General features: G+C 35.0%; 1 protein-coding gene across 1 annotated transcript in view; it reads right to left on the minus strand.

Moving 5' to 3' along the window:
• Nucleotides 1–23,616, minus strand: part of LOC108738357 (LIM/homeobox protein Lhx9-like) — a 36,826-nt gene extending 13,210 nt beyond the window's left edge. Inside the window, exons 1-4 of the mRNA XM_018471754.1 lie at nt 23,518–23,616; nt 15,517–16,166; nt 6,302–6,475; nt 5,385–5,584 (exon numbers count right to left, since the gene is read on the minus strand). Of these exons, the coding sequence (XP_018327256.1) occupies nt 5,385–5,584; nt 6,302–6,475; nt 15,517–15,776 (634 nt within the window). The 5' untranslated portion in view covers nt 15,777–16,166; nt 23,518–23,616. The remainder of the gene's footprint in view (nt 1–5,384; nt 5,585–6,301; nt 6,476–15,516; nt 16,167–23,517) is intronic.
• Between the last annotated feature and the right edge of the window lie 1,231 nt (nt 23,617–24,847).

Below are 24,847 nucleotides of genomic sequence, written 5' to 3' on the forward strand. Positions count from 1 at the left end.
CGTCTTCGTTTGTAGTATTTTCTGGTACGTAAATGCACTATATCAGCCATAACACTGGAGCCATATAACTAAAGATTACTTATACAAGTCCTTTTAGGTAGATTTTAACACAAAAACAGTCCTACAAATACATAAATTTTTACGTTCCAGGCTGTATGATATCTTGGTAGCTACTGAAAAGTTAAAAAGAGCGGGAAAAGTTATAAACCTAGATTCCTTTTTTCGAAGCAAATCCTTTAGGTTTTGAGCAGTTGCTTCTTTTTATAAATACAATTTATGTAAAACCTTTTACATTAAAGCAAACCCTTGAAGCAAAGCCTGTTTCTTCGCTTTTTATGCATATACCTTGAAGGAATTGCTTCAATTTTTGGAAGCAATAGCTAAGGCTTCTTTTTATAAATACCACATATTGGTTCAACATAGTAAATTCCTTTGCATAAAAGCTTGTTTTTGTTCTGAAACACTGAAATCTTTCTATTGGAAAACCAGTGTTATTTATTATTATTACTTATTTACATCCATGCAGTACTCTTCGACTTGGATAACTGACATTTTTCACAGGGGTTTTCTTTTATAATGCATACAAGGAATAAGGAAGGATATTTCAAAATTCAATTCCTAATAAGGAAGTGAAAATGGATGGCAAAGTTTAAATAATTTTTTTGGGGCTATAGATTTGACTTGACTTGATTGGACTTAAAACCTGATTTTAATGCTCTTTGATAAAATTAATAAAAAACCTATTTCGACATTTTAAAAGAATCAAGTTTTGAATGGGTGAAAAGGGAAAGCTCAGCGAAGGGGGAGGACTACAAGTAGTATACAATAATCTCGTTATTATCTTTATCTTTCATTTAAAAATAAATTAGAGTGCATACAACGTATAAAAATAAATTAGTGCATGTGGTTTTTTTTTTTTGGTTCCTACACTGGCTGTTTTAAGGTCATACTAATTTTCATTTGGAAATATCAAACACGAAAATGTACAGACCACAATAAGTAAGATCGTATTTGTGTGTATTTATGTTTCCTAAAGTATTGATTTATTATCGATATCAGGGCTTTAATCATACAGTTGAGGATCGCAATAGCCATCGACTGGTACCTAACAAGAACGATGAAGCAATAAATTCTATCTAATGCTATTAAAATTAACAACTGCTTCGTGATGAAAGCCTATAGCAATTTTCTGATAAAAAAAGAACTTCTCATTTATCGTTTGTTAGACGACATATTACCACATCAAAGAGCTTTTAAGATAATGTCTTCCGGTACAGTTGTTTGCTACTGAACGTTAAATATCATTAGGTAACGACGCTATACGCTGCCGGGTTCATTAATAGAGGAATTTAAGCGAATTTGTTTTGGTCTATATTATACGTATGTGTATTTAACATTGTTATTATACGCACATTTCCTTGCCTCAGCTATCAATTCTTGGTTATCGAAGAGTTTAACTGCTTTAGACAATTTTAGAAGAATTGTTATAAAGTAATCAATACTATCGACAACGACGATCTTCTCTAACTACGTAGGTCACAGATTCGTCAAACTAATGTGTAATCATTATTAACAACGAGAATTTTAGAAAAATTTTTGTAGTTTTCAATACATTAAAGTGTGTCAATTCCTGTAATGTATTAACTGTTTTACATATTGTCTTAAAATATGCTGATACAAAAACTAACAGAATGTATTTATACAGAGAATGAAACGAACTTCGTTAATAAGCATGTCTGTGTCCATTCCACTACGCTTCCATTAGATAAAATTAGTTTTCCGCTAGAATTAATATAAATATTTAGCAAAAACAATGGTTACGACAGCAGTGCCTTCAATAGCGGTTAATATTTAATAATTTTTAAACAACAATGTGAAATTTATTTAATTTCTACAATTACACATTACCTCAAGTTAATGGAAAATATTTGTTGCTGTCACACCCTCGCCGGGATTCGAACCCGTGTTTGTCAACAAATTTCACATTGAAGCCTTCAACGATATTTGAAAATAACATGTTAGACGTAAATTACGATAAATATCTAGTGTCAGGTAAATATTCCTATAAACCGTGCACAGCACCTAGTCTTGAACAATGAATAATGGATTTGTGGATTAATGAATTATGATTTTGTCCTAAGTCGTGGCTTAATTTCCTGTTATCCCATACTGTCACCGGTTGTTTTACAACGTTTTCCGATTCCAGCTGCTCTACAGGTAGCAAGCAAGCAAGCAAGTTGAAGGCGGTGTGGCTGATACAGAAAGCATGGTGTTGGTCGGTATCGCCGTCTCCTTGAGTCCTTCGCGCTCTACTCTTTGTGTTTTAAGGCGTACTGTTAATTGGGTGCTTTCCGAGCCGTGTTTTATGGTCACTTCTATTCCACCGCATCGAATCGCTATGCTAGTTGTCGTCGGTTGTGGTCGTCTTCGAATCGAAGATTAATATATTTACCGTGGAGCTGTCGTCTAGTTTTATATTAGGAACAAGAGCAAGGAGGTAGCGCGTTCGAACCGTACGAAAAGGAGACACATTTTACTTACTTAGGTGGCGGACATCGCGCATACCATTATCGATTTATACGACAGCGATAATTCGATCTTGGTAAAACGGTTTCTTTAATTAATTCCTAATCCCAAAAGTTTCTTCTTCACGAGCGCGTGATTAGAACGACGACGTTTTTAAACGTTCCATTAATTTAACTCTTAGAATTAACCGTTCAATTACTAAAGCGTTCGACCCTTCGGTGATGCGTTTCCTCTTTCTTTTTTTAGTAATCGTAATTTGTCTCTTTGTTTTCGTAGCTCTTCCAGACTGTGACACTATTAAATAGTAGGTACAACTCGTTAATCTCGTAAAGAAGTATCTACTTAACGTAAAATGATCGGGAGATTTCATTTACGACTTCGAAATATGGTCTGTAGAAATCAAGATAATCAATTAGTATTTGCTTGGATGATTTCTCAAATGTTATCAACAAGATAATAATGGTCATTATCTTCCTGCAAAGTATGTAAGGTCAATAATTATTATATTTTATTGGTTAGTAATTTATCGTATCGAAACTACCAGACGTAGGTGATGATTTCGATTTTATTTGATCCCATTAGCAGACCATTTGCAGTCTCAATAAATTATCGACCAAATTGACCGTGATAGTAGTGGAACCAAGTAAAAAGTGTGTTTGCGATTGACTCAATTGTATAAAATTGATTTGTCTGTTGATCCTCTTAATTTACGGAGATTTCTACCGACTAAAGATTATATATTAGAGACACCTTCCGGCACCTTTTTTAGGATAATGACCCCGTTATCGATATATTCGATAATTATTGGTTGTTATCAATAATTACATTATCAATGAAAATTTATTGATATATTGATAACTATTGATGGTTATCAAATATATCGATAACTAACGATATATAACAGCTAAACATATGAAAATCTTTCTTATGCAGTGTTTAATTTCCTACAAAAAATGCCTTCCTCATTCTTGTACAATAATTCGTAGTCGAATTATAAAATTCCAAAATTAAAAAAAATAATTGCTATGTTATTGAAATGGGAAATAGAAAATTGCAAAATGTCTCCTGTAAGTATTAATATAGAGGCTCATATTTTAACAGGATCTATGTCTAGGGATAGCTAACACCTTTTCAACTGCCGATAATTATCGAGTATATCCATATATCGAAGCAGACAATGACAGTCACCGATATATCGACAGTTATCAGTTGCTAATATTGTTATCAATATGTCGATAATTATTGATATTGTAGCGAGCATGAGCGTGTTTGTGTGCGATCGGGCATACGTGTGTGTGAGCGGCTTATCGATTTGCGGCGCCTTTCTTCATGTGGACCGTATCTGTAAACGTGTGTGTCCTACCTGCGTTTCGGGAAAGCAATTAAACAGTTCAAAGAAAACGAAACTTTTCCGGACGGCTCGAGAAAGTTCCAGAAAGGACACAAAAGAGTATATAAAGGAAGAGACGATCGCCTAGAGTAGAGTAGAAATAAATTGACCGTTGCAGAAGTGAATCCAGAAATAAATTGACCGTTGTAGAAGTGAATCCAGAAATAAATTGACCGTTGTAGAAGTGAACAAAGAAATAAATAGCACAGTGAATAGTGACAGTAGTGTAAATAAATAGAATAATTACCTAAGTTTAGCAATAATTTAATAGTGTTTTTAAGTCCTTTAATAATAATTAGTGTAAATAAATAGTTTTTATCGTTGTGAGTCTTAAAAGTTAATTTGTTAAACCCACGAACATTACAATATATCTAGAGTCTAAACTGATGAAACGTTTTATTCGAAGTTTTCGGCCACTGTCTACAGAAAAATTATAATTTCTTGAACTTTTGCTAAAATACGTCTATATTAATATTCAAGGAAATCAATACAAAAAAGCAAGAGTAGATTTGCGCATTTTGTGTAGATAGATACATGTAAAGTATGCTTAGGTATGCTGAAGCATTGTCAGTGCTTCTATTCAGTGGCGGAACTCGCCAACGCAAACCGCGGCGGCCTTCGAATGGACAAGCAAGCGGCGAAATCGAAAAACGGATTCGTTTTATTGGCTTCCCGAAAGCGAGTTCCCCAATTCGAATGCCGTCAACTATCGTCCTTTTATTTATGTTCTCGCTTTGACGGTGGGTGGCCGGACTAAGCCGTGTTGACAGATGAAAAGTATCCACAGATCGTCGATTGGATAACTGGAAATCGGTAGCCAATTGGTCCGACGCTATGGCGGTAGAAAAATGTGTACATTCCATCCACCGCAATATGTATATGTATATCAGTGCCCATAAAACATCGTTACATTTGCCCTGTTATCCTTTTATAAAACTGCCATCGAAAGTCGCCAGGATATCGCCAGTGGCGCAGCAAGAAGGACAATTATGCGTTTCTATTCAATAGCGGTGTCTTTTTTGACGATAAGTGTTAAATGAATCGAGCAAATTTCGAATTTTTTTCAATATTCCGAATTAAACAGTTAAGTAAAGAAACCAGTTACATACCGTACAGAGAAAGAACACCAAAGAGAAACTTGAAAACTACCTGGGAATGATGCAGGTTCCGGCATTCTTCTCCTAGTGTTGACATTAGTTGATTAATTTTTGAGTTTTACAAGAATAGTTCAATTTTTAGTATGGCAAATTTCATTATCGTAATTATTTATTAAACAATATTCATTTTGTAAAATGGTTCGCAGAGTATTCTTACCAATTTCCTGTTATTTTTCAATATTTTATACATATTCTTGTTACAATTATCAGATCAGCTGGGAAATCCACCTGAATATGTATTAGCTGCACATACTCCACATATGGATACGCTTAAGAACTTGGGGATTACATAAAATATATTTATAACTCACCTAAAGCTGCTGCAGTCATTCGCATAGGGACGACTGAAAGTTCGCCACAGGTGGGATCGAGTTCTGGACCGAATTTTCTTTTCCTCGGTCTTCCCTTTTGATTTTGTGTTGCTACAGGAGAAAAATAACCCGAACCAGGAGATTCGCTTCTTCGAAAGAGGTCTCTTGGTTCACAGTATTCTAAAAGTTCATAATGTGGCCTGAAATGAAACAGAAACCTTCATATAGATCCACATATTAGATAAAGTACATTTAAATTTTCATAATATATATATAAAAGAAATATGAGTGCTGTCAGCACAGGGCAAAGTATTACGTAGTTAGTATCAGCAATTTCTTATGCTGAAGTGTACGATGTGTTGCATACCTATTTACAAACAATTCCTTTAAATTTAATTTTTCAAACAATTTTTGACACAGAGAAAGTGATTAAACAAATTTAAACTTGTTATAAATAATAATAATTTAGAAAACAGCAAAACACTTGGTTTTGTATGTGTGCACCATAAACTAATTATTAAAATCCTAAACCCATTTTTTGATTATGTATGTAAATGCCGGAGCAGCCATATTCCACAGAAATCGTTCATTTCCCTACTGTCTTCATTTCATTCGTCTCTCATTTGTCTTTCCCCATTCGCCACTCATCTATTTCTTCCATCCTCACAGAAAGCCGAAGAAGAGATCCTTCCGACCTCCACTCCGGCTTTGCACTAGACTGCAGGTCGGAAGAATGCCCGCCTAATAACATTATAATCCAAGTTGGGAAGAAACCCCCAAAAGATTTTTTTAAGATTTGTGATAGCTATTAAGGGGTTTAAAAAAAAATCTTAATGGTCGCTTAAGTGATACTAATTCAACAATTATTTCAATACCAAAAACAATATTCTTATAGAAATTATAGAAAAGTATTTTACCTGCAATATATAAGTCCTGCTTTCATTCCAAAGTGATCCCCTTTTGACAATGGTATTCCGCAAGAAGTACAGTAAAAACAGTTTATGTGGTAAACTAGGTCTCTTGCTCTCATTACCAACGCGTTTGAAGTTATACCAGCATGGCAACGAGCACATCTTGTTACACCGTACAAACTAAAAAGATATAAACAATACTTTATCAGTGGTCAATATTCATAATGAAACTGTAGTCATCTTTAGAACCTCGTCTTTACCTACAGGGAAAAATAAAATACACTAAAAACTCTTTCGTTTTAAACGGACAGTAGATATAAAATAAATTAATATTTTTTAAAATAAGCTAAGTTATGATTGCGATTTAGTTCTTTTTCTAATTATCTAGGAAACTCTCTCCCTCAGGAACGTTGTTTTTTTCTAGATAGAAGATGCCCTATGTCACCTTCTGTACCCTTAACAATGGGTATACAAAATTTCATGATAAATTTTACTGGCATCATCACTCGCGTTGATGTGCTAAAGACGCTGTGCTAAAGAAGATCATCGTCGACCACATAAAACGAATTTTCTCTATCCCTTTGGAACAGTATTATTTTCTGGATAAAAGGTGTCCTATGTCATTTTCTGTACCCCTGACAATGTAACATATGTATAACATTTCATAAAAGATTTTACTCGTGGGTTCGCTCGCGTTGATGTCCCAAATTCTTGTCAAAGAACCAATCGGCATGGCCTAGAGGTTTAGACCAATTCCGGCTCCGTCTGCCTGGGTCCAAGTTTTTCTGTGGTTTCCTTGGATCACTTAGGCAAATGCTGAGGCAATAATATTCCACAGATAATCTTTCATTCTTTTCTGTCTTCATTTCGTCCGTCTCATCTTTCTCACCCGAACCACCACCCACCCATTCCCACGATTCCTGAAAGCAGGCTGAAGAGGGCCTTCCGCCCTACCTTCCGGCATAGTCCGGAGGGACTGCCCGCCCACCAGCATTACTGGCTGGTGCGAATGAAACACCCAAAAGTGTTTTTTTTGTCATGGTACATTTCTATCCTTCAACGAGAGTTTTTTTTTCTGGATAAAAGGTACCCTATGTCCTTTTTTGTATCTCTGACAATGTGTTTACAAAATGTCTCGATGATCGGGTGAGTAGGTAAGGTGTGAAATAGTAGCAAACAAACAAACAATTAAACAAACAGATTCGCATTTATAATATTAGTTAGGATTGCATGTCAGCCAACATTTAATGACAATTTTTGTGTTCAAAAATGTAGAAAATATAGGTAGATCCCTCACCACTCTTATTCATAAAATAATTTCTCATGCATATTCCACATTTGTCCCAAAATGACTAATTGGTGCATTCTTTTTAATAAATTAATAGTTGTTAGTAGCTAGTAACTTATATGGTATGTCAAGTTAAATTGGATGAGTTAATATGTAAACATTGGGAAGTTTGTTATAGTAGTACAAAATCAAAGATAATTACAAAATTTTGAAAGAAAACACAGCTGGTGTTTTTATATTGCGTTTAAACAACGTATAATGTACCTATCACTGGTAGGCACCTAACTGCTGGGAGCCAACATGTGTTTTTGAAGCTTTTCATTCACATTGTTTTCACTACGAAAGTAATTTTATTTCATTTTCATCTCATCAAATTAACGCGTTTGTTTGTTCTACAAAATACAAACTACGAATTTTTACACTAATAAGGCGTTAATTAATATTGACCTTTTCATACCCTTTCACTGTATGAACAAACAGGTGCGTCCTGATTGTTTTGTGGGCTCGCTACTCGAAAAGCATCCACGATTTTAACAACTCTAAAAATGCAAATCACGGAAACTTCATCAAATATGCATGATTTTATTATGCAGTTAATTGCTGTTTACAAACACGTAAAAGTAATTATTATTACTTACTGAGACATCAAACAGATACACGATGTGAATCTGTTTTTTAACACATATATTTTGTCGTCGTAATTCTGTCACCTTTTACTTGTTCATTATTTTCTAATTAAAAAATATTTAATTAAAAACGTAAATGTATCCATTTTATTTGAGAGATGATTACTAGCCTAATATTAATCGTAATTTAGTTAGATTAGGTAATTTTAAAAATGAAAATCTGCCTCGCTGGTTGGTGTCATACAATATAACATTCTATTGTAATTTGATTGCTTCAGTTCTTGGTGGTTAAAACGGTCAAATTTCACTCTTCCATTAAGATATTTGCGAATTAAAACGTTAAAAAATTGTTTTTGCCTTGCAATTATAACGGTTGCTGCAATCACTTCCAATTCTTGTAGTAGCCGATTATTAAAACATTAAAAGATTTAAAATAATTCGAAGTGGTCTGTATTCTGTCGAAACTGCCAGACGCAGATAGCGATTTCGATCTTGTTGGATCTCATCAGCACGTCGCAGACAACTCCAAGAGAACACAGACCAACTTTAACCTGCTGCCTTAACAGCGCGTTTTAGAAAATACCACAAATGGCGAGAATACAGACCACTTCGAATTATTTTATTCGATTATGGTAACGTGCCTATCACGTTGAGGTTAGCTACGTCGGGATTCGTTTCAGCAAGTAGAAATCCACATATTTAAATGGACCTTGTTGGAGCATACGTAATCCTAAAATGTAGCATCGTACTACAGATGGCGTTTACCACGCCATTTGTGGTATTTTCTATTAAAAGGTTCAATTAAAACATCGAATTATGTCATAGGCCTATATACATTAAATTTCCAAGACGTTTTCTTTTAATACGAATCTTTAATTAAAGGGTAGTCTTTTGACGTATTCCAATTCGAAAAAAATAACGGGGAAACAGTGAGCGGGTCTAAATGTCTTCAGAGCTGTATAGTTGGTTGCATATTCATACATAAAACGTAAATGTTCAGCTGATCTTTAATAATGAAATGCCAGTAAGTACTACGTTGAAGAGTGATTTTTTTGGAATCTCCAAAGATAAAATTTAAGATATAACTTCTCGCTCTTTTTATATAATTATCTCCTTGTACATCTTTAACGCTCATATAAAACGTTGCAGCGAATAAGTCGATTAACATATGGACAAGTCGCATACAAGTATAATACGTTCGCATATGTTCGTGTCGACGATAAGATCGTCCTCATTCGAATAAACAAGAACGATTCACTGGCTGTACGCACAATTCCTTACAAAAATTATAAGCTTCGTTTAACGGTTTTATCGCGTTAGAAAATCGACGATACGACCGATCGACACAACGTCGTATGATGTATACAATCGTGTAAGGACATGTGAAGGACAGGTGCGGCCATAAGGTAACTGTCACATCGAATGAAAAGAGGAAAAAACGGAACCGAACGACAAACAGTCCATAGGAAGTAAATTAATAAGGCTTCAAATCGTTTGGACACTTTTCGAAGAGTCCGTGTGTCCGTTGGTACGGCAGAAGATCCACATCGCCGATACTGTTTGTCACTATTAAAATGTCTTATCGGAACATGTCATAACAACCAAAATACAAATTATGACGAGTCTATCAAACGCACGGTCTGTCCGGCTCGTTGGACCACTTAATTTAATTTTTGAATGATGATCACCCTCTCGCGCTTGTTACCGGCTATCTCACAAAATAACGAAGCACCTTCGCGACCAAATTGACCGTGTAATTCGAACCGCTACGCCGTTGTTGAAAGCGAATCTGTCGTCTTACAAGAAAACCGTTTTGTTACCCACCCCAAAACGTGGGAGTCAAACTGTAACATGTCATAAACATACCTCTTGAGAAACTGATTGATACCAAACGCAGGCTTCATTTATCAATAGTGAACTTAATACCTGTTTCCTAAGCGTCTATGAGAAAAATAAAATTGATCTTTGGTGAATTCTCCTATTTACTTTAAGATATTTCTAGATAATGTAAAATTTCAAGGGAGAATAAGGAGGAAGGAGTGTACATAATGTGACAGTTTTACTATCTAAGTTTTTTCTTTTACGGTTATAATTGCATGAAGAATTCGAAAGCTACTAGGTTTCCTAGTACTCTACTGTTTTCGGGGTTGATGTGACAACGTTCTCCATGACTTGTCTGTCCGCCAGGGGTTTCTAAATTCAAGTCTATGTCAAAAACTGATGCTGTCTTGATTCGGGTCCTAAGGCCACGTCCACATCCAACATTGGAGATAGAAGGACCTCCGAAGAAGTTAGCCACTCGCGTTAGCGAAACATTAGGAAATGACTCCAACTGTCGATGACCTTTAAACCCGAATCAAAACAGCATCAGTTCACCTAGAGGCCAGGAAAGCCTTTACCAATTTGTCTGTTTATGTTATTATTCAAGATATAATTGAGTAGTGCTGTGCAACGGGTAAATAAGCAAACACACCAGAATTCCAGAAAACGTTTCATCATCATCAATATAATAAGGTCGTCAGTTCTAAGACTGGTTGGACACGCATCTCCACTCTTTCCTATTCTGATCTAATCTTCGCATTTCGCTAAAACTAACAAAGAACAACCCATATCCTCAACTATTTGCAACCAGTAATCTAATCTAGGTCTGCCTCTACCCCTCCTAACTTCCGTTTCTGCCTCCAATATGTCTCTGACTAGACGTTCATGCCTGAAAATGTGTCCTACTAACCTATCTCGCCTATTTCTTATTGACTTCCATAGTCCTCTTACTAATACGTCTTCATTTCTAACCTTCTCTATCCACGGTATCCTCTTCATTCGCCTGTAATACCATATATCGAACGCTTCTAACCTTTTCTTTTTCGCCGCGCCCACTGTTTCAAACCTAAAAGTAAAGACTCTAACTGACGATGATACCTTGGTTGTAGAAACTCTTTTTTGTTGTCAAAACGTTTTGTGGAATTTTAGGTTTCTAAGTATTTACCTATTCATGCTGTACTGAAGGGAAAACAGATCGTGGTTTTTGGACATACGTATTTTGTTTCCAGTTTTATCACAGAAACGATTTTCTAAAGAAGAAATAGAGGAATGAAATAATTCGAAGTGGTCTGTGTTCTGTCGAAACTGCCAGACGCGGATCGCGATTTCGATTTTATTGGATTTCATCAGCGTGTCGCAGGCAGCTCCGACAGAGCATACATAATTCTAAAATGTAGCATCGTGCTACAGATGGCGTTTACTCCGCCATTTGTAGTATTTTCGAAAAAGCACTATTAAGACAGCAGGTAAAAGTTGGTCTGTGTTCTGTCGAAGCTGCCTGCGACGCGCTGATGAGATCCAAAAAGATCGAAATCGCGATCCGCGTCTGGCAGTTTCGACAAAATACAGACCACTTCATTTTAAAAATAGATATTTCATAACGTTTATAATAAAGAATTGAAATTATTATTTTGGATAAATAGGTTGAGGACAGCAAGTTTGCTAAAAACTCTAATAGATTTATTATTTTAAATAAATATGTACTTATAGTACAGTGTTTATTTTTGTAAATAATAAACACATAAATAAGTAGGTACAATAGCAAACTATTTTCTACACATAGTAAATGGCGGTATGCATTACCTATAGTCATTTATTCATGTTCATATCGAATGTTAATTACGCCGCTACAAGTACTTTCAATGAACTCAATGCAAATTTAACGAAGCGTGTGTGATGTGAAGTTCAAAGTTTCCAACCCGTACAAGTTCAGAACACATTTTTGATAATACACCTCCACCGATCCCTATCTCGTTTTATTTCGGTGGGTAACTTATTACAGGCTTACACATATAGGAACAAGGGGGACAACTTGAAAACTCATTGTTCAGTTCAAAGTCTAACATCAGATACTTCGCTGACCTAACCACAGTAACTTTACAAAATACTGTTGAAAACCTACACTGAAGATGGCATATAGCATAGTATAAGAACAAAGGCTTTCACGGCCGGAATTTATAGTAGAATGAAGATTCGGGCTATAAGGCCGTGGTCTAAGTGAATATAGCATAGTATTTGTAATCATATGTTAATTTAATTTAATTCTTTTTAGTTACCGATTCAATACCCGACCAGAATTTATAGGGGAATAGGGGGCAAATGTTTCATGTTGCGTGTGGGTCTTATGTGGTTAACGAGGACATGCCGATAGAGGGACTTGCCCACAAAAGAAATTAAGGATACTGAAGAAAGGGGGTAATTAACTTATACGTATAGGTTTTCATGAGGGTCTTGTGAGGGAAAACACATGTATGTATAACCATATACAAAAAAGTGAGCAATCCCACCATCCTCCTTATTAGGATTCAACTATTAGACAAGCATCGAATGTAGCAAACTATTCCTATACATATTTGTGGTAATCTCCTAGTGAACCATATTTGAAAATCATCAGTGGTATAATCCAACTGATACTCTCAAATTAGTTTAAAAGCAGGTATATAGCGATCATTTTTCCTCAGGTTAAAAAAAAACTTTTGGATGTTTCATTCCCACCAGCCAGTAATGCTGGTGGACGGATAGTCCCTCCGGACTATGCCGGAAGGTAGGGCGGAAGGCCCTCTTCAGCCTGCTTTCAGGAATCGTGGGAATGAGTGGGTGGTGGATCGGGTGAGAAAGATGAGACGGACGAAATGAATACAGAAGAGAATGAAAGATTATCTGAGGAATATTACTGCCCCAGCATTAGCCTAAGTGATCCAATAAAATCACAGAAGAACTTGGACCAAGGCAGACGGGCCCTCCTCCCGAATGTTAAGCAATGATCTAAACCTCTAGGTCATGCCTCAGGTGGAGAACATGCGGTATTTATAGTGTAGCGTACCCTCCGCTTTGTATGGGATTTACACCAAGCAGTGTGGCTAACCTCGTTGGGACACTAGCTGATCATCATTATCATAAGGTCGTTAATCCTAAGACTGGTTGGATACGCACAACCACTCTTTCCTATCCTAGCCTAATCTTCGCATTTCCCCAAAACTATAACATCCCACATCCTTAACTCTTTATGAACAGTAATGTAATCTAAATCTCTTAACTCCTGTTCTTGCCTCTAATTAGTCTTTGACTAGACCTTCGTGCCTAAAAAGGTTTCCTACCAACCTGTCTCGCCTATTTCTTATTGACTTCCATAGAGTTCTCTGTTCTCCTATTCTTGCTGATGTTCTTCAAAAATTCTAGTCGGGTTCTTACTTGTTTATTTGTCCTATTATTGACCCTTATAAGCTATTGGACCTTATCATCATAAGGTTGTCAGTTTTTACACTGGTTGGACACACACTTTCCCTCTTTCCTATCTTGAGCTAATCTTCGCATTTCCCAAAAACTAGAACATCCCACATCCTTAACTATCTGTGGACAATAATCTCTTCTAGATCTACCTATACTCATCCTAATTCCTGTTGCTGCTTCTAGCTAGTTTCTGGTTAGCTCTCCATGACGTACCAACCTATCTCGTCTTTTCCTTATTAAATAAATAAGTAAATGAACATCATCAGTGGTTCCAGTAGTGTTTCCGTTTATAATTGTATATTTTTATACAACAAACCCTATTTTTGAGATAATAAATTGCAACAGGGTTTGCAATAGTTAAAATAAACTATTTTCAGTCGAAAATTAATTCTAAGATATCTATTTTTGTGAATTCATCCATTCTACTTTAGCATTTTTGCATAGACGTCGATGGATATAAATTCACTTTCAAGGATTAGGATGGGACTGTTTCTGATATCAATATATAACATCAAATTATAAAATTCCAATACAGGAGCAGGAATAAAAACAGGAACTATTTTAATGATTTGCTATTAAAATACCGCGTCTTATATTTATTACGTAACATCTAAGCGACGGGCCCGTCTTGACAAATAAAAATTGGGACAACAATGAATGAAAAGTCTCCGTTTCGTTGAATTGACGATGGCCATTGAAATCAACGAACAAAAAAATATAAATACCTACATCAGATGTTTTCTACCAGAAACAAAGAATATCAATTTCGACTAATTGGGTCCAAATATTTTCTGTCCGATCGTGAATAACAGCCGCCTTTTTTTCTACTGAATAAATTTCTCGACTGGATGGAAATAGCTAGTTGTTTGATTTTATAGAAGATATCAGATTCTTATTGCTTTATCTGGCGCATTTAGTCAGCTTCCACTTTTGTTTTAATTGCATCGACAACGTGTTTCACGAGGTCACATAACTTAATTGAATTTTGAGGCGCTAAGGAAAAACGGATTCTTGCGACCAAGATGACAACATTAGTAATCATTTTGCGATAAATATAATGACTCGTAGACTTTGCAAATTCCTCTAATTATATCACCCTAAATACGTGTGTACTCAACACGTCGAGGGGTAAGAATTTTCAAAATTAATGTGAAGTTATCTTTATACCTAAGTTGTAGCATGTAAGCGTTTTCTTGAAAATATGAAACGACTATGGCATTTTCGATAGGCATTATTTGAAGAGAATTCAGTATTATAGTTTGAGGGCTGTGATTCCGGATTGAACCTCCTCTTTCGGAAAGTTCGAGGATACAGCTTATATACAAATGAGGACTACAACAAACAGCTAAAGCTATATAAAGAAGGAGAGTCAATCCTGGGCACCGGTCATCAATCCTTTTACCGCTTTCTTCCCGATTCCATAATTTTGCCATCACTCTGCATCTATTGCAGCGAGCACGAATGTGTTTATGTGCGATCGGGCACACGTGTGCGTGAACGACTTATCGATTCGCCAACTAACGGCAGGCGCATTCCTTCATGTGCGCCGTATTTGTAAATGTGTGTGTCGCACCTGCGTTCTGCAGTTAAACAGTTTAAAGAAAAAATAAACTATCCGGATGTTTCTGGAAGGTTCCCGAAAGTAAACAAATGAGTATTTAAAGGAAGAGACGATTGCCGAGAAGAGACGAAATAAATTGACTAATGCAGAAGTGAATCCGGAAATAAATTGACAGTGATAGCAGTTAAATAAATAGCACAGTGATATATCAACAGTACTGTAAATAAATAAAATAATTCATAACCTAAGTTTAGTAATAATTTAATAGTGTTTTTAAGTTCTTTAATAATTAGTGTAAATAAATAGTTTTTGTCGTTATCAGTCTAAGAAGTTAACTTTGTTAAACCCACAACATTANTTTTTAAGTTCTTTAATAATTAGTATAAATAAATAGTTTTTGTCGTTATCAGTCTTAGTTAATTTTGTTAAACCCACAAACATTACACTATATACGTATATGTTCGGTGTAACTTACCGATAGTAGTCTTCTTTGCAATAAATGTTACCCTCACGGGCAAAACACGTGACTTCGGAGTCCAGGGGTAATTTACATTCGGAGCACTTGAGGCAGTGGGCATGCCATTGCCTGTCCACCGCCAAGAGGTAATATCGGTCATGGATGCGGTCCCTGCACGCTGCACATATCACAGCACCACTAGGTCCTCTTAAACTGGAACAAGGAGACGACGCTCCGTTGTTATGGTGACCATCCAACGAGTCGCGTTCTTTTAGCATGTTATCATTTAGAGCACTACCCGAAAATTGCACTATTTTGTCTAATTTTTTAAACTAGTTCCTGTTGATTCTACAGATGTACAGGAATATTGATTTAAAAGTCAAAAAGTCCTTAGGTACAAACAAAAACAACAAACCTTCGAAACCTTTTAAGTTCCTTTAATCTTCCACTATATTGTAAGGTATTTTTATATAACCAATTAATTAAATAGTTCATGGTAATTTACCGTATTTAATATGTCACAGTACACTCGCTATTTTAATCCGATTCTCAAAAGAAGAAAAGTAACGATCCCATTTTGTGTGTAATTGTTTTATAGTGATGAGGTAATTTACTCAAGAAACAACCAAAGATTTGGTTTCCAATCGGCTTCCTATTCATCTCGTCATCTGTAACAAATGTATAATTGTAATATCAAAAAGATATGTTAAATGCAAAGAGCGAAGTATTAATACAAATCGTATATAGGCTAAAGTGTGAGTTTAATTGAAATAAGAATATAAGAACATTTAGCTTAAATTCGATTACAGCTTTATGAAGGAAAACTGTACGTAACATGTGAAAGCGGATTTAAGTTATCATGTAATGTAATTATGTATTTTGGAAGTTTTACAAATAAAAATAAAATAAACTATTAGATTTAATAATTCTAATTCTTGTATTTTTTTTTTCAGTGGAGAATATTCAGCTTCAAAGGGGCAACGACATGTTCATAACCAGCAAATGTAAGTCCTACAAATGTTTTTACTTATTAGTCTAGAGACAATAATTATAGTCAGGGGTCAGGCTGTGTATAACATTGTACTTAATACACAATATATCCCTATTAAAATAAGAAAGAAAATATGGAAACGTTTGAGGTGTGGTGTTATACGAGGGTGGATTGATAAGTTTCCGGCCTGACCAAGAAAAACAAGGTTTTTAAAAAATTTTTTTTTTTATTTCTCAACATAATCTCCTCCAAGGCTGATACATTTCTCATAGCGGTGTTCCAGTCTATTAATGCCATCTCTATAGACTGATTCGTCAAGCTCCTCAAAATAACCATTTACAGCTTCGATTACTTCTTCATTGTCCGCAAATCTCTTACCGCCAAGCCATTTTTTGAGATTAGGGAACAGAAAATAGTCACTCGGGGCTAGGTCTGGAGAGTAAGGAGGGTGCGGCATCAATTCAAACTTTAGATCGTTGATTTTAGCCGTCGCAACGATTGACGTGTGCGCTGGTGCGTTATCGTGATGAAACAAGATTTTTTTCTTCGCCAGATGAGGTCGTTTAATTTTCACCTCGTGGCTCAAACGTTGCAATAAGTCTGCGTAGTATTGACCAGTGATAGTATTACCCTTTGCAAGGTAATCAATGTATATAATACCTCTTGCATCCCAAAAAACAGTAGCCATAACCTTGTTCGCCGAAAAAATTGTTTTTGCCTTCTTTGGAGTTGGTTCCCCTGGTCCAATCCACTGTTTAGACTGTTCTTTGGTTTCAGGAGTGTAGTGGTGGACCCACGTTTCGTCAACGGTTACGAATCGACGCAAAAATTCGCTTGGATTACGCTTATACAATGACAAATTTGCGGTAGAAATGTTTTTTCGAATCAATTTTTGGTCGACTGTTAGCAAACGCGGCACCCATCTTGCACAGAGCTTTTCCATATGCAAATGTTGGTGCAAAATATGTTGCACACGTTCATATGACATCTTACAGGTCTCAGCTATCTCACGCACTTTCAATCTGCGGTCTCCCAGCACTATTTGATGAATTTTTTCGATCATATCTGGAGTTGTGACCTCAACGGGGCGTCCTGAGCGAGGCCCATCAGAGGTGCTCACACGACCCTTTTTAAACTCGGAAACCCACTGCTTAACGGTTGAATATGACGGGGAGGATGTCCCCAGTGTTGAGTCCATCTCTTTTTTAATTTCCTTCGGCGTTAACCCCTTCAAATAAAAGTATTTGATGACAGCACGATTTTCCTGCTTTTCCATTTTTACGAAAACCACAGAGGCGTCTTGTTCAGCGTGCTGTCAAACCTACACTAGCAAGGAGATCGGGCTGAAACTATAGCTACAAGCTATCCAAGGATGGTACTATAGAATGTCACCTCAAGGTAGGCCTAGTGGCGTCATCTCTTGGTTAGGCCCGAAACTTATCAATCCACCCTCGTATTAGATAAAAGTTAAAAATAACGTGGACAGAAAATGTTAGAAATGAGGAATGGAAAGAGTAGGAGGACAGAGGGTATGGAAGTCAATAAGAAATAAGTGCCTTCTCGGAAATAAAAAGGTAGTTAAAGACATATTAGAAGCATAAACAGGAGTTAAGTGGAGCAAATAGTTAGAGATGTAGATTGCTCTTGTTTTCAAAAGTGCGAAGATTGGTTCAAGGTGTAGGAAAAAGTGGAAGACGATGTAACCAATCTTCGGACTGAAGACATTATAATGATAAAGATTGGAAATTAGTAAACATTTGAAGTACCGGATATAATTACCTGTAGTATACCTCCATATGGAATGACATTTAATTAAATTAAAAAATCACTTAACCTTGCCTGATAAATCTTGGTTTTAATATTTGTAATCCATTTTAAGTAGTTAATAATGAATCATTTTTGATACTTATATGCTACTGTGTTTTGAGGGTATTCATTGTCTTTTGATTTACAAATAATCTGATCTCGAACACTAATAATGTAGCCTTAATTTAATTATATCAGTTAAAGAATTTTTAGAATCAATTTAGTAGATATGGTGACCAAAACTACTAATTATATGTTAGTATTGATATCAGATTTGGTAATTATTATAAGTACTTATTTAAAACACCGTAACACAATGTTCAGATATGTTTTCAATCTTAAATTACGAGACATCTGTATTAGGTATTCAACATCCCACAGTTTCCCAAATCATTCGAAAATCTATTATTATATGTGTTTGTTCTTATCATTACGCATATGAAAAAATACAATTTACAAGAAGATTGAGTTATGACGTAAGCACATAATATTACTGTTAGGCGCCTGGTGTGGCGCGACGCACCGATCCCTTATAATAAAGATACGCCGTGGATGCAAAATTGCGGCGGCTCTATACTTTATATGAGAAAAAAATCAAAACACATCGCGCTTATGCAATAAACTATTCGATTTATTAGCTGACCGCGTAATTATCGCAAAGCATGGATTGCGTAGGGTACCTCTGCGAGCGGAAGTGATTTTGTGTCCATGTATGCACGAGGATGACATGGAAATTAAAGAGTCGATGAAATACGGCGATGTTAAAATTCATCTACCTTGAAATGACTATCACGAAACTGCTTAAAGAAACGCGTGTATCTAAATCTTCAGCGCAAAATACAACAACGTGAAGACATAAAATGATAAGCATCTATTTTTGTTTGGGACATACTTTATTTATGGTTGAATTTACTTGAAACTTGGTATATATGCTGTTTGATATTATTAATCAAATGAAAAGAGGTTGCAACGTTTCCATGGGGTACATTTTATTTGTACTCGGATTTACTCGAAGGATGCTCATTGCTGAAATTAAGCAAATACGTGTTTTGGCAATTTTTAAAAATCAACCCTTAAGGATGAAATGTTGTTGCTGCGTTTGTATTTGAAAGATGGCGACATTACACAAAATTAAAACGTTGTAAGGCTGAATTGGGAGCTAAAAGGTTTTATGGAGAAAGAATATTAATTTCTGGGAGCGAAGCCGCGGGGAAAAGCTAGTATACAATAAATTTTCTGATGCTGAAGAACAATTTGTTTCTTTTTGGCATACCCAGACGAAGCTTCTCCAAATATAACGTAGGTCTTGGAATACAAAAATCTGTTCGTTCTTTATTTCTCATTTTTTGATGTGTAATATCCATCCATGGGAGAGATTTTGTGAATTTAACGGAAATGCGTAAGAGGAAGCTAGGAAGGGGCAAACGCGCGCTTTTTAATCAATGCTGCCTGCACTTGGCGCTTGAAGAGAAAGAGAGAAATAGAAAAGAGACAATTGTCAACCGTTCGACAATCGATCTCGTAACCTTGGTCTTGTCTTCAACAGCACGACGCGACGCATTCGAGTTTATGTTGTGATTAATATGTGAAATTAATAATTTGCCGGTTGGCGGTTCGCGATTTGGCGACTGCTCACATTATTCCTTTCTTTTTAATTGTTTCTTTTAAAATATGAATTATGGTTTTCTTTTAATTAAAAAGTCAAAATCTGTATGAGATATACAATGAATATGTTTAAAAGTAGCTCTGGAATGTTTAAAGTATATAATTAAGAGTTTGGGGTTGTTCATAAAATTAAATTTCATATAATGTGTTTCTTAACTTGGCACTTCTTAAGATTTTTTATTATGATAGAAAATCATTCTCATTGCTATTTTTAATCACAAGAAAACGTTTATAAAGGGGTGGACTAGCTTTTGTGACGTAATATTTGTTAGGGTGAAATTGTGTTAAGAGGGAGAAGGAGGTATCCAAAAAGGTGAAATCTTGAGTGATGTATTTCACATGGTTGACCCCTTTGATATTTTTGAACGATCACTAAATATATACCATGATAACGCTTAAACTGAAGGTTTTTTAATTGATAACGAATTACTAGAAATAATTTGAGTGGCAAATTGAAGAGAATTTATATATAAATATTATTATGCGTCTCATGGAAAGCTTAGTTTAGGGGCGGCCTTTTTTTAACAAGAAACTTAGAAATTTTAGAAGACATCACACCACAAATTAACATCTGCATTTGTCTTTACATGTAAACTGCGATTTAAATTGGGCTCCATTAGATAAAGGGTGGTAGACAGAATACAACCCCTTCCTAGGTTACCAAAAATCAAGCAGCCTCTTCCTAGGTTTTAATGGATATACTATGGGTTTCGAGATTATCCTAAATTAGAACCAAGTATAGGCACGAATAATACTAGCTTATTAATTTAACTATAAAAATAGGTGTGAACTATATCGACAGATAGTTTAAAACTAATGTCTACACTATAAGAAGTGCAAAAATCAAGCAGCCTCTTCCTCGGTTTTAATGGATATACTATGGGTTTCGAGATTATCCTAAATTAGAACCAAGTATAGGCACGAATAATACTAGCTTATTAATTTAACTATAAAAATAGGTGTGAACTATATCGACAGATAGTTTAAAACTAATGTCTACACTATAAGAAGTGCATAAAGATACTAAATACAGCACAGAAATATTTTGATCAAAAGGACTAAATAAATAATCATTTTTAGCCCTATTAGTTAGTTAGTCAAGGATAGAATACTATAATAAGGAGCAAATGTGAATAAACGAAACGATAATTGAACTATTGTAGAATAGGTTTCCACTACTCTTGTATTACCGGTAATTATATCAATTAGTAGCCTTTGAAGTGAACTAGTTTAGTTTGAAATCAGCAGCTGTCTCTCTCATACTCCTGCGATAGTTACACTCGTGTATTCGGTAATTACCTACAATTAAACTATAGTAAGTGAATCTTATTGTTGAACGTTGCTTCTCTGTTATATAGGTAAGGCGAAAGCTTTACCGAACATATAAATTACACATTAATAATTTTTTTTTGGCATTTTTTTATGCCTTACAATTAAGCGAAAATGAAAGCAGTTTTTTCGCTGAATTTCGATATTATATATATTATTTATAGAGGTGCTTATTATTTATTAACCAAACAAGGAAATATAATAAATAATATCTATATTTGTATACGTATTGATAGATATAGTACCTAATACCAATAAATTTCTTTAGTGCAATATTATCAGCCTAGGCCTATTAAACTATCTTTTACTGTCTCTTATTAATAACCAGTTCTTTGAAGTATGTTACAGGAAAGGGCTTTTTCTTTTCGACGAATCTAGGAATTCTCGTTTAATAATTTTCAGCAATTATATCTGTTAAATCTAAAAGAAAATTGCCTGGGCTCTGGAGTATAAAAAATTGAAAGGCTCCAATAAGAGGACCTTGTCTAATTGGTCCATTTTACGACTATCTATTGTGCTTTAGTATAAGTTGTACGAAAAATTTAAGTAGACGTGACTTATAATCAAATAAGTTCTAAAATTCACCTTTATGCTTTATTATTACGTCATAAACATTTTCTTCATATAAAGCATTTTAAAGTATTTCGAATTGTGAAATCGTTTTGTTTTTTTTTTACAAACGGATGTAGTTGTTAGCCTTGATTCATCACATAAACAAGTTATAGCTTGTTCACATACCTGTACACACAGTATGTATTAGTCAAATTACGAATTTCTCTTAAAAACAGAATCCATCAATTCATAAAAATAATTTTCAAAACATTGTTTCAGCAACTTGACTAATACCAGAACTTTTCAATAATTTTTTGCCTTCGCTATGACTTTTTAGTCCAAAAGTTCATAAATTAACTTCTTGGAAGTCTGTTTTGTTAATAACTCAATGAATGATACAAACATCAACGTCTTCATCATTGTTTAGATTGTCTTGAATTTTACTATGATAGTGTATGTTAAGGTGAGCATGAGCAATTTCATCTTTTTATACCTAATATTTCTACTATTCTTCAGTAATAGATAGATAGGCCTATTAAATATTTTGATAATAGAGTAAGTATTATATTACGGATGCTTTTTACTTTTGGCACTTGACAAAAAAGCTTTTGAAATATAATACGAAAAAAAAAAGCTTTTCCATAGTAAGCACGATCCTAACGGAAAAGCTAGGAATCATTTTTACAATAGTGTAGGTACAATACCATTGATGCAGAAGAATGGACGTGATATTAGCGGTACGATACACAAAAATTACGTATCGTTAAAAAAGAAAATGTTTGTTTTATTAATCTGCTAAGTTTTAATTTTTTTCACGTCAACAATATTCAATTTTAGTAACAGTCAACACTAAAGCGGCAGACCTACCTCTCTATACTGGATTGTCTATATAACTTTACTACGATGAGCGTAAGTGACTAGGTACCTAATAATAGGTACCCGTTGGTAACTTCCACTATTCTTTGGTAATATACTTAATGAATATTAGAATCGTTAAATTTTGTTACCAGACTCTATCAATAAATAATAATTAATTGGATAAGTCTTCAAATATTTTCAAAATTATAAGGTAAAAGCTGCATACACTTAATAGGAATATCTATAAATTTTGACTAATTATTAGGTACATTCATGGAAGATCCCATATTGAGACACAAAAATTGAAATTATTTTACTTACAACAAAATAGAGCTATTAATTATTAGAGTTCTCGTCACTTGGAATGAAATATCTCAACATAAATAAGTTATATATCTGCTAATTATTAATGATAACTTCATTATTGCATACATTGCGAACATTGAAATTGTAGGTAGCTAATGTAGGTTGATCCCTATTTAAATTTAATTTATTTGATTACAAGTAAATTAATAGTGACGCTATACAAATTTGTGTTTTTACGCATGTTAATTTTCCGCTTAAGTTTTCCGGAATTCGATCGAGAAAAAAAATTAAAAAAAAAATTACTTGATTGAGGAAAGCGTCGTGGTACATACGAAAGCTCTCATCAGAGCCCTAATATCATTTGCGTATAAATAGCGTGCAGAAACATAATTTTACATTTAGTTATAGTGCAATTAACGCAGAATAAGTAATTACTGATAGGGACCTGCTAAACGCAGAGGGTAATCCGGTAAGCGCAAAACTGAATGTACATAATTAATATTAATTATTACCGTGCAAAGTCCATAAACAGCCAAACGTCAATTTATACGGCACTAATTGCACTAGCACTGACAGTAGTTCTGGCTCCGGCCGACAGAGCAGAGACGGGACTTCCCGACGGCAAAATGCATCTAACGTCAGTACGTAGAGGATCAAGGATGCTGTAAAAGCTCCTCCTGGTAGGCGGAGAACAAATCGACATGTTACGCCCTCTAGCTTGCGCCCAGTTCCCGCCCAATCAACCAAGACCATGGGCGATTTTCCTTATTGGTTATGTATGACATATATTTATGGTTTATACAGATTTGCTACATTGAATCAAGCTAGCTCTATGTTGAATCAAAAGTCGATATTTCTCCTCCGCGAGACGCGAAGCAAAGAAATTCAGAAGGATTCGAGCAAATCGAACAAAGGCTCTTCGATAAGTGACTTAACTTCTTTGCATGTTTAAGTAGCTATTCATTTTTCAATTTCTAACGCTGTACACACTTATAATTCTATGTTAAACTGGTTTACTTACTGGAATACGCTGTTTATTCTGTAATGACATTCAGAATACTCATGATATGAATGTTTCTAGGCGAAGACGCATAGCGCCTACCTAGCTTGTAAGTCTTAAGATTAAAGTAGCAGTTGCGCAGTATCATCGTCCGCCTTACTTGGCGCAGTTAACAGGCGGAGTGACCGACGACTGTTAAATACCACGAACTTATTGATGTGCAAAATTAATTCGTTTACGGATTCGATAAGTCACTGTCTTTTTACACATACGTACAGCAGCGTATGGATTAAAAGACGATTAACATGAAACTTATGATGCAACTATTGTTAACGATAACATTGTTCTATGATGCTAGAGCGAGGGATAAAAATATAAAACCTTTGAATACAGCATCAAAGAACTGAATCTTTAATTATTTCGATTAGTCAATTCAATTTGGAATTTGTTTAAAAGAATAGATTAATCAGTTTAGCATAATAAGATAGTAAATATGTTGAGCATGAGAGCAACAACAGGAGGTCCTAGGATGCCTGAGCATCCCCTGTCTTATGGTGAGCACTCACACCCACCAAAACCACAAGTTTAATAAAACCCACTTAACCTAAATGAACGAATTACTGTCCGATAAATAAAAAAAAAATAACTATTTTTTATAACTGTTTATGGTTTGCTGTCAATGAATCAAGAAAAATTTGAAGTTGACTCAAAATAGCACGAATGTAATAGATCCCAGACTAGATAACCATCGTGTGGTGCATAACGAACGAATAATTTGAAAACTTTAGTTTTTAGAAGGTAAAGCTATAACTTTCAGAATAGCTTTAAATTTACCACTCCGA

This window comes from Agrilus planipennis, unplaced genomic scaffold (genome assembly GCF_000699045.2).
Source record: "Agrilus planipennis isolate EAB-ADULT unplaced genomic scaffold, Apla_2.0 scaffold131, whole genome shotgun sequence".
NCBI classification, from domain to species: Eukaryota; Metazoa; Arthropoda; class Insecta; order Coleoptera; family Buprestidae; genus Agrilus; species Agrilus planipennis.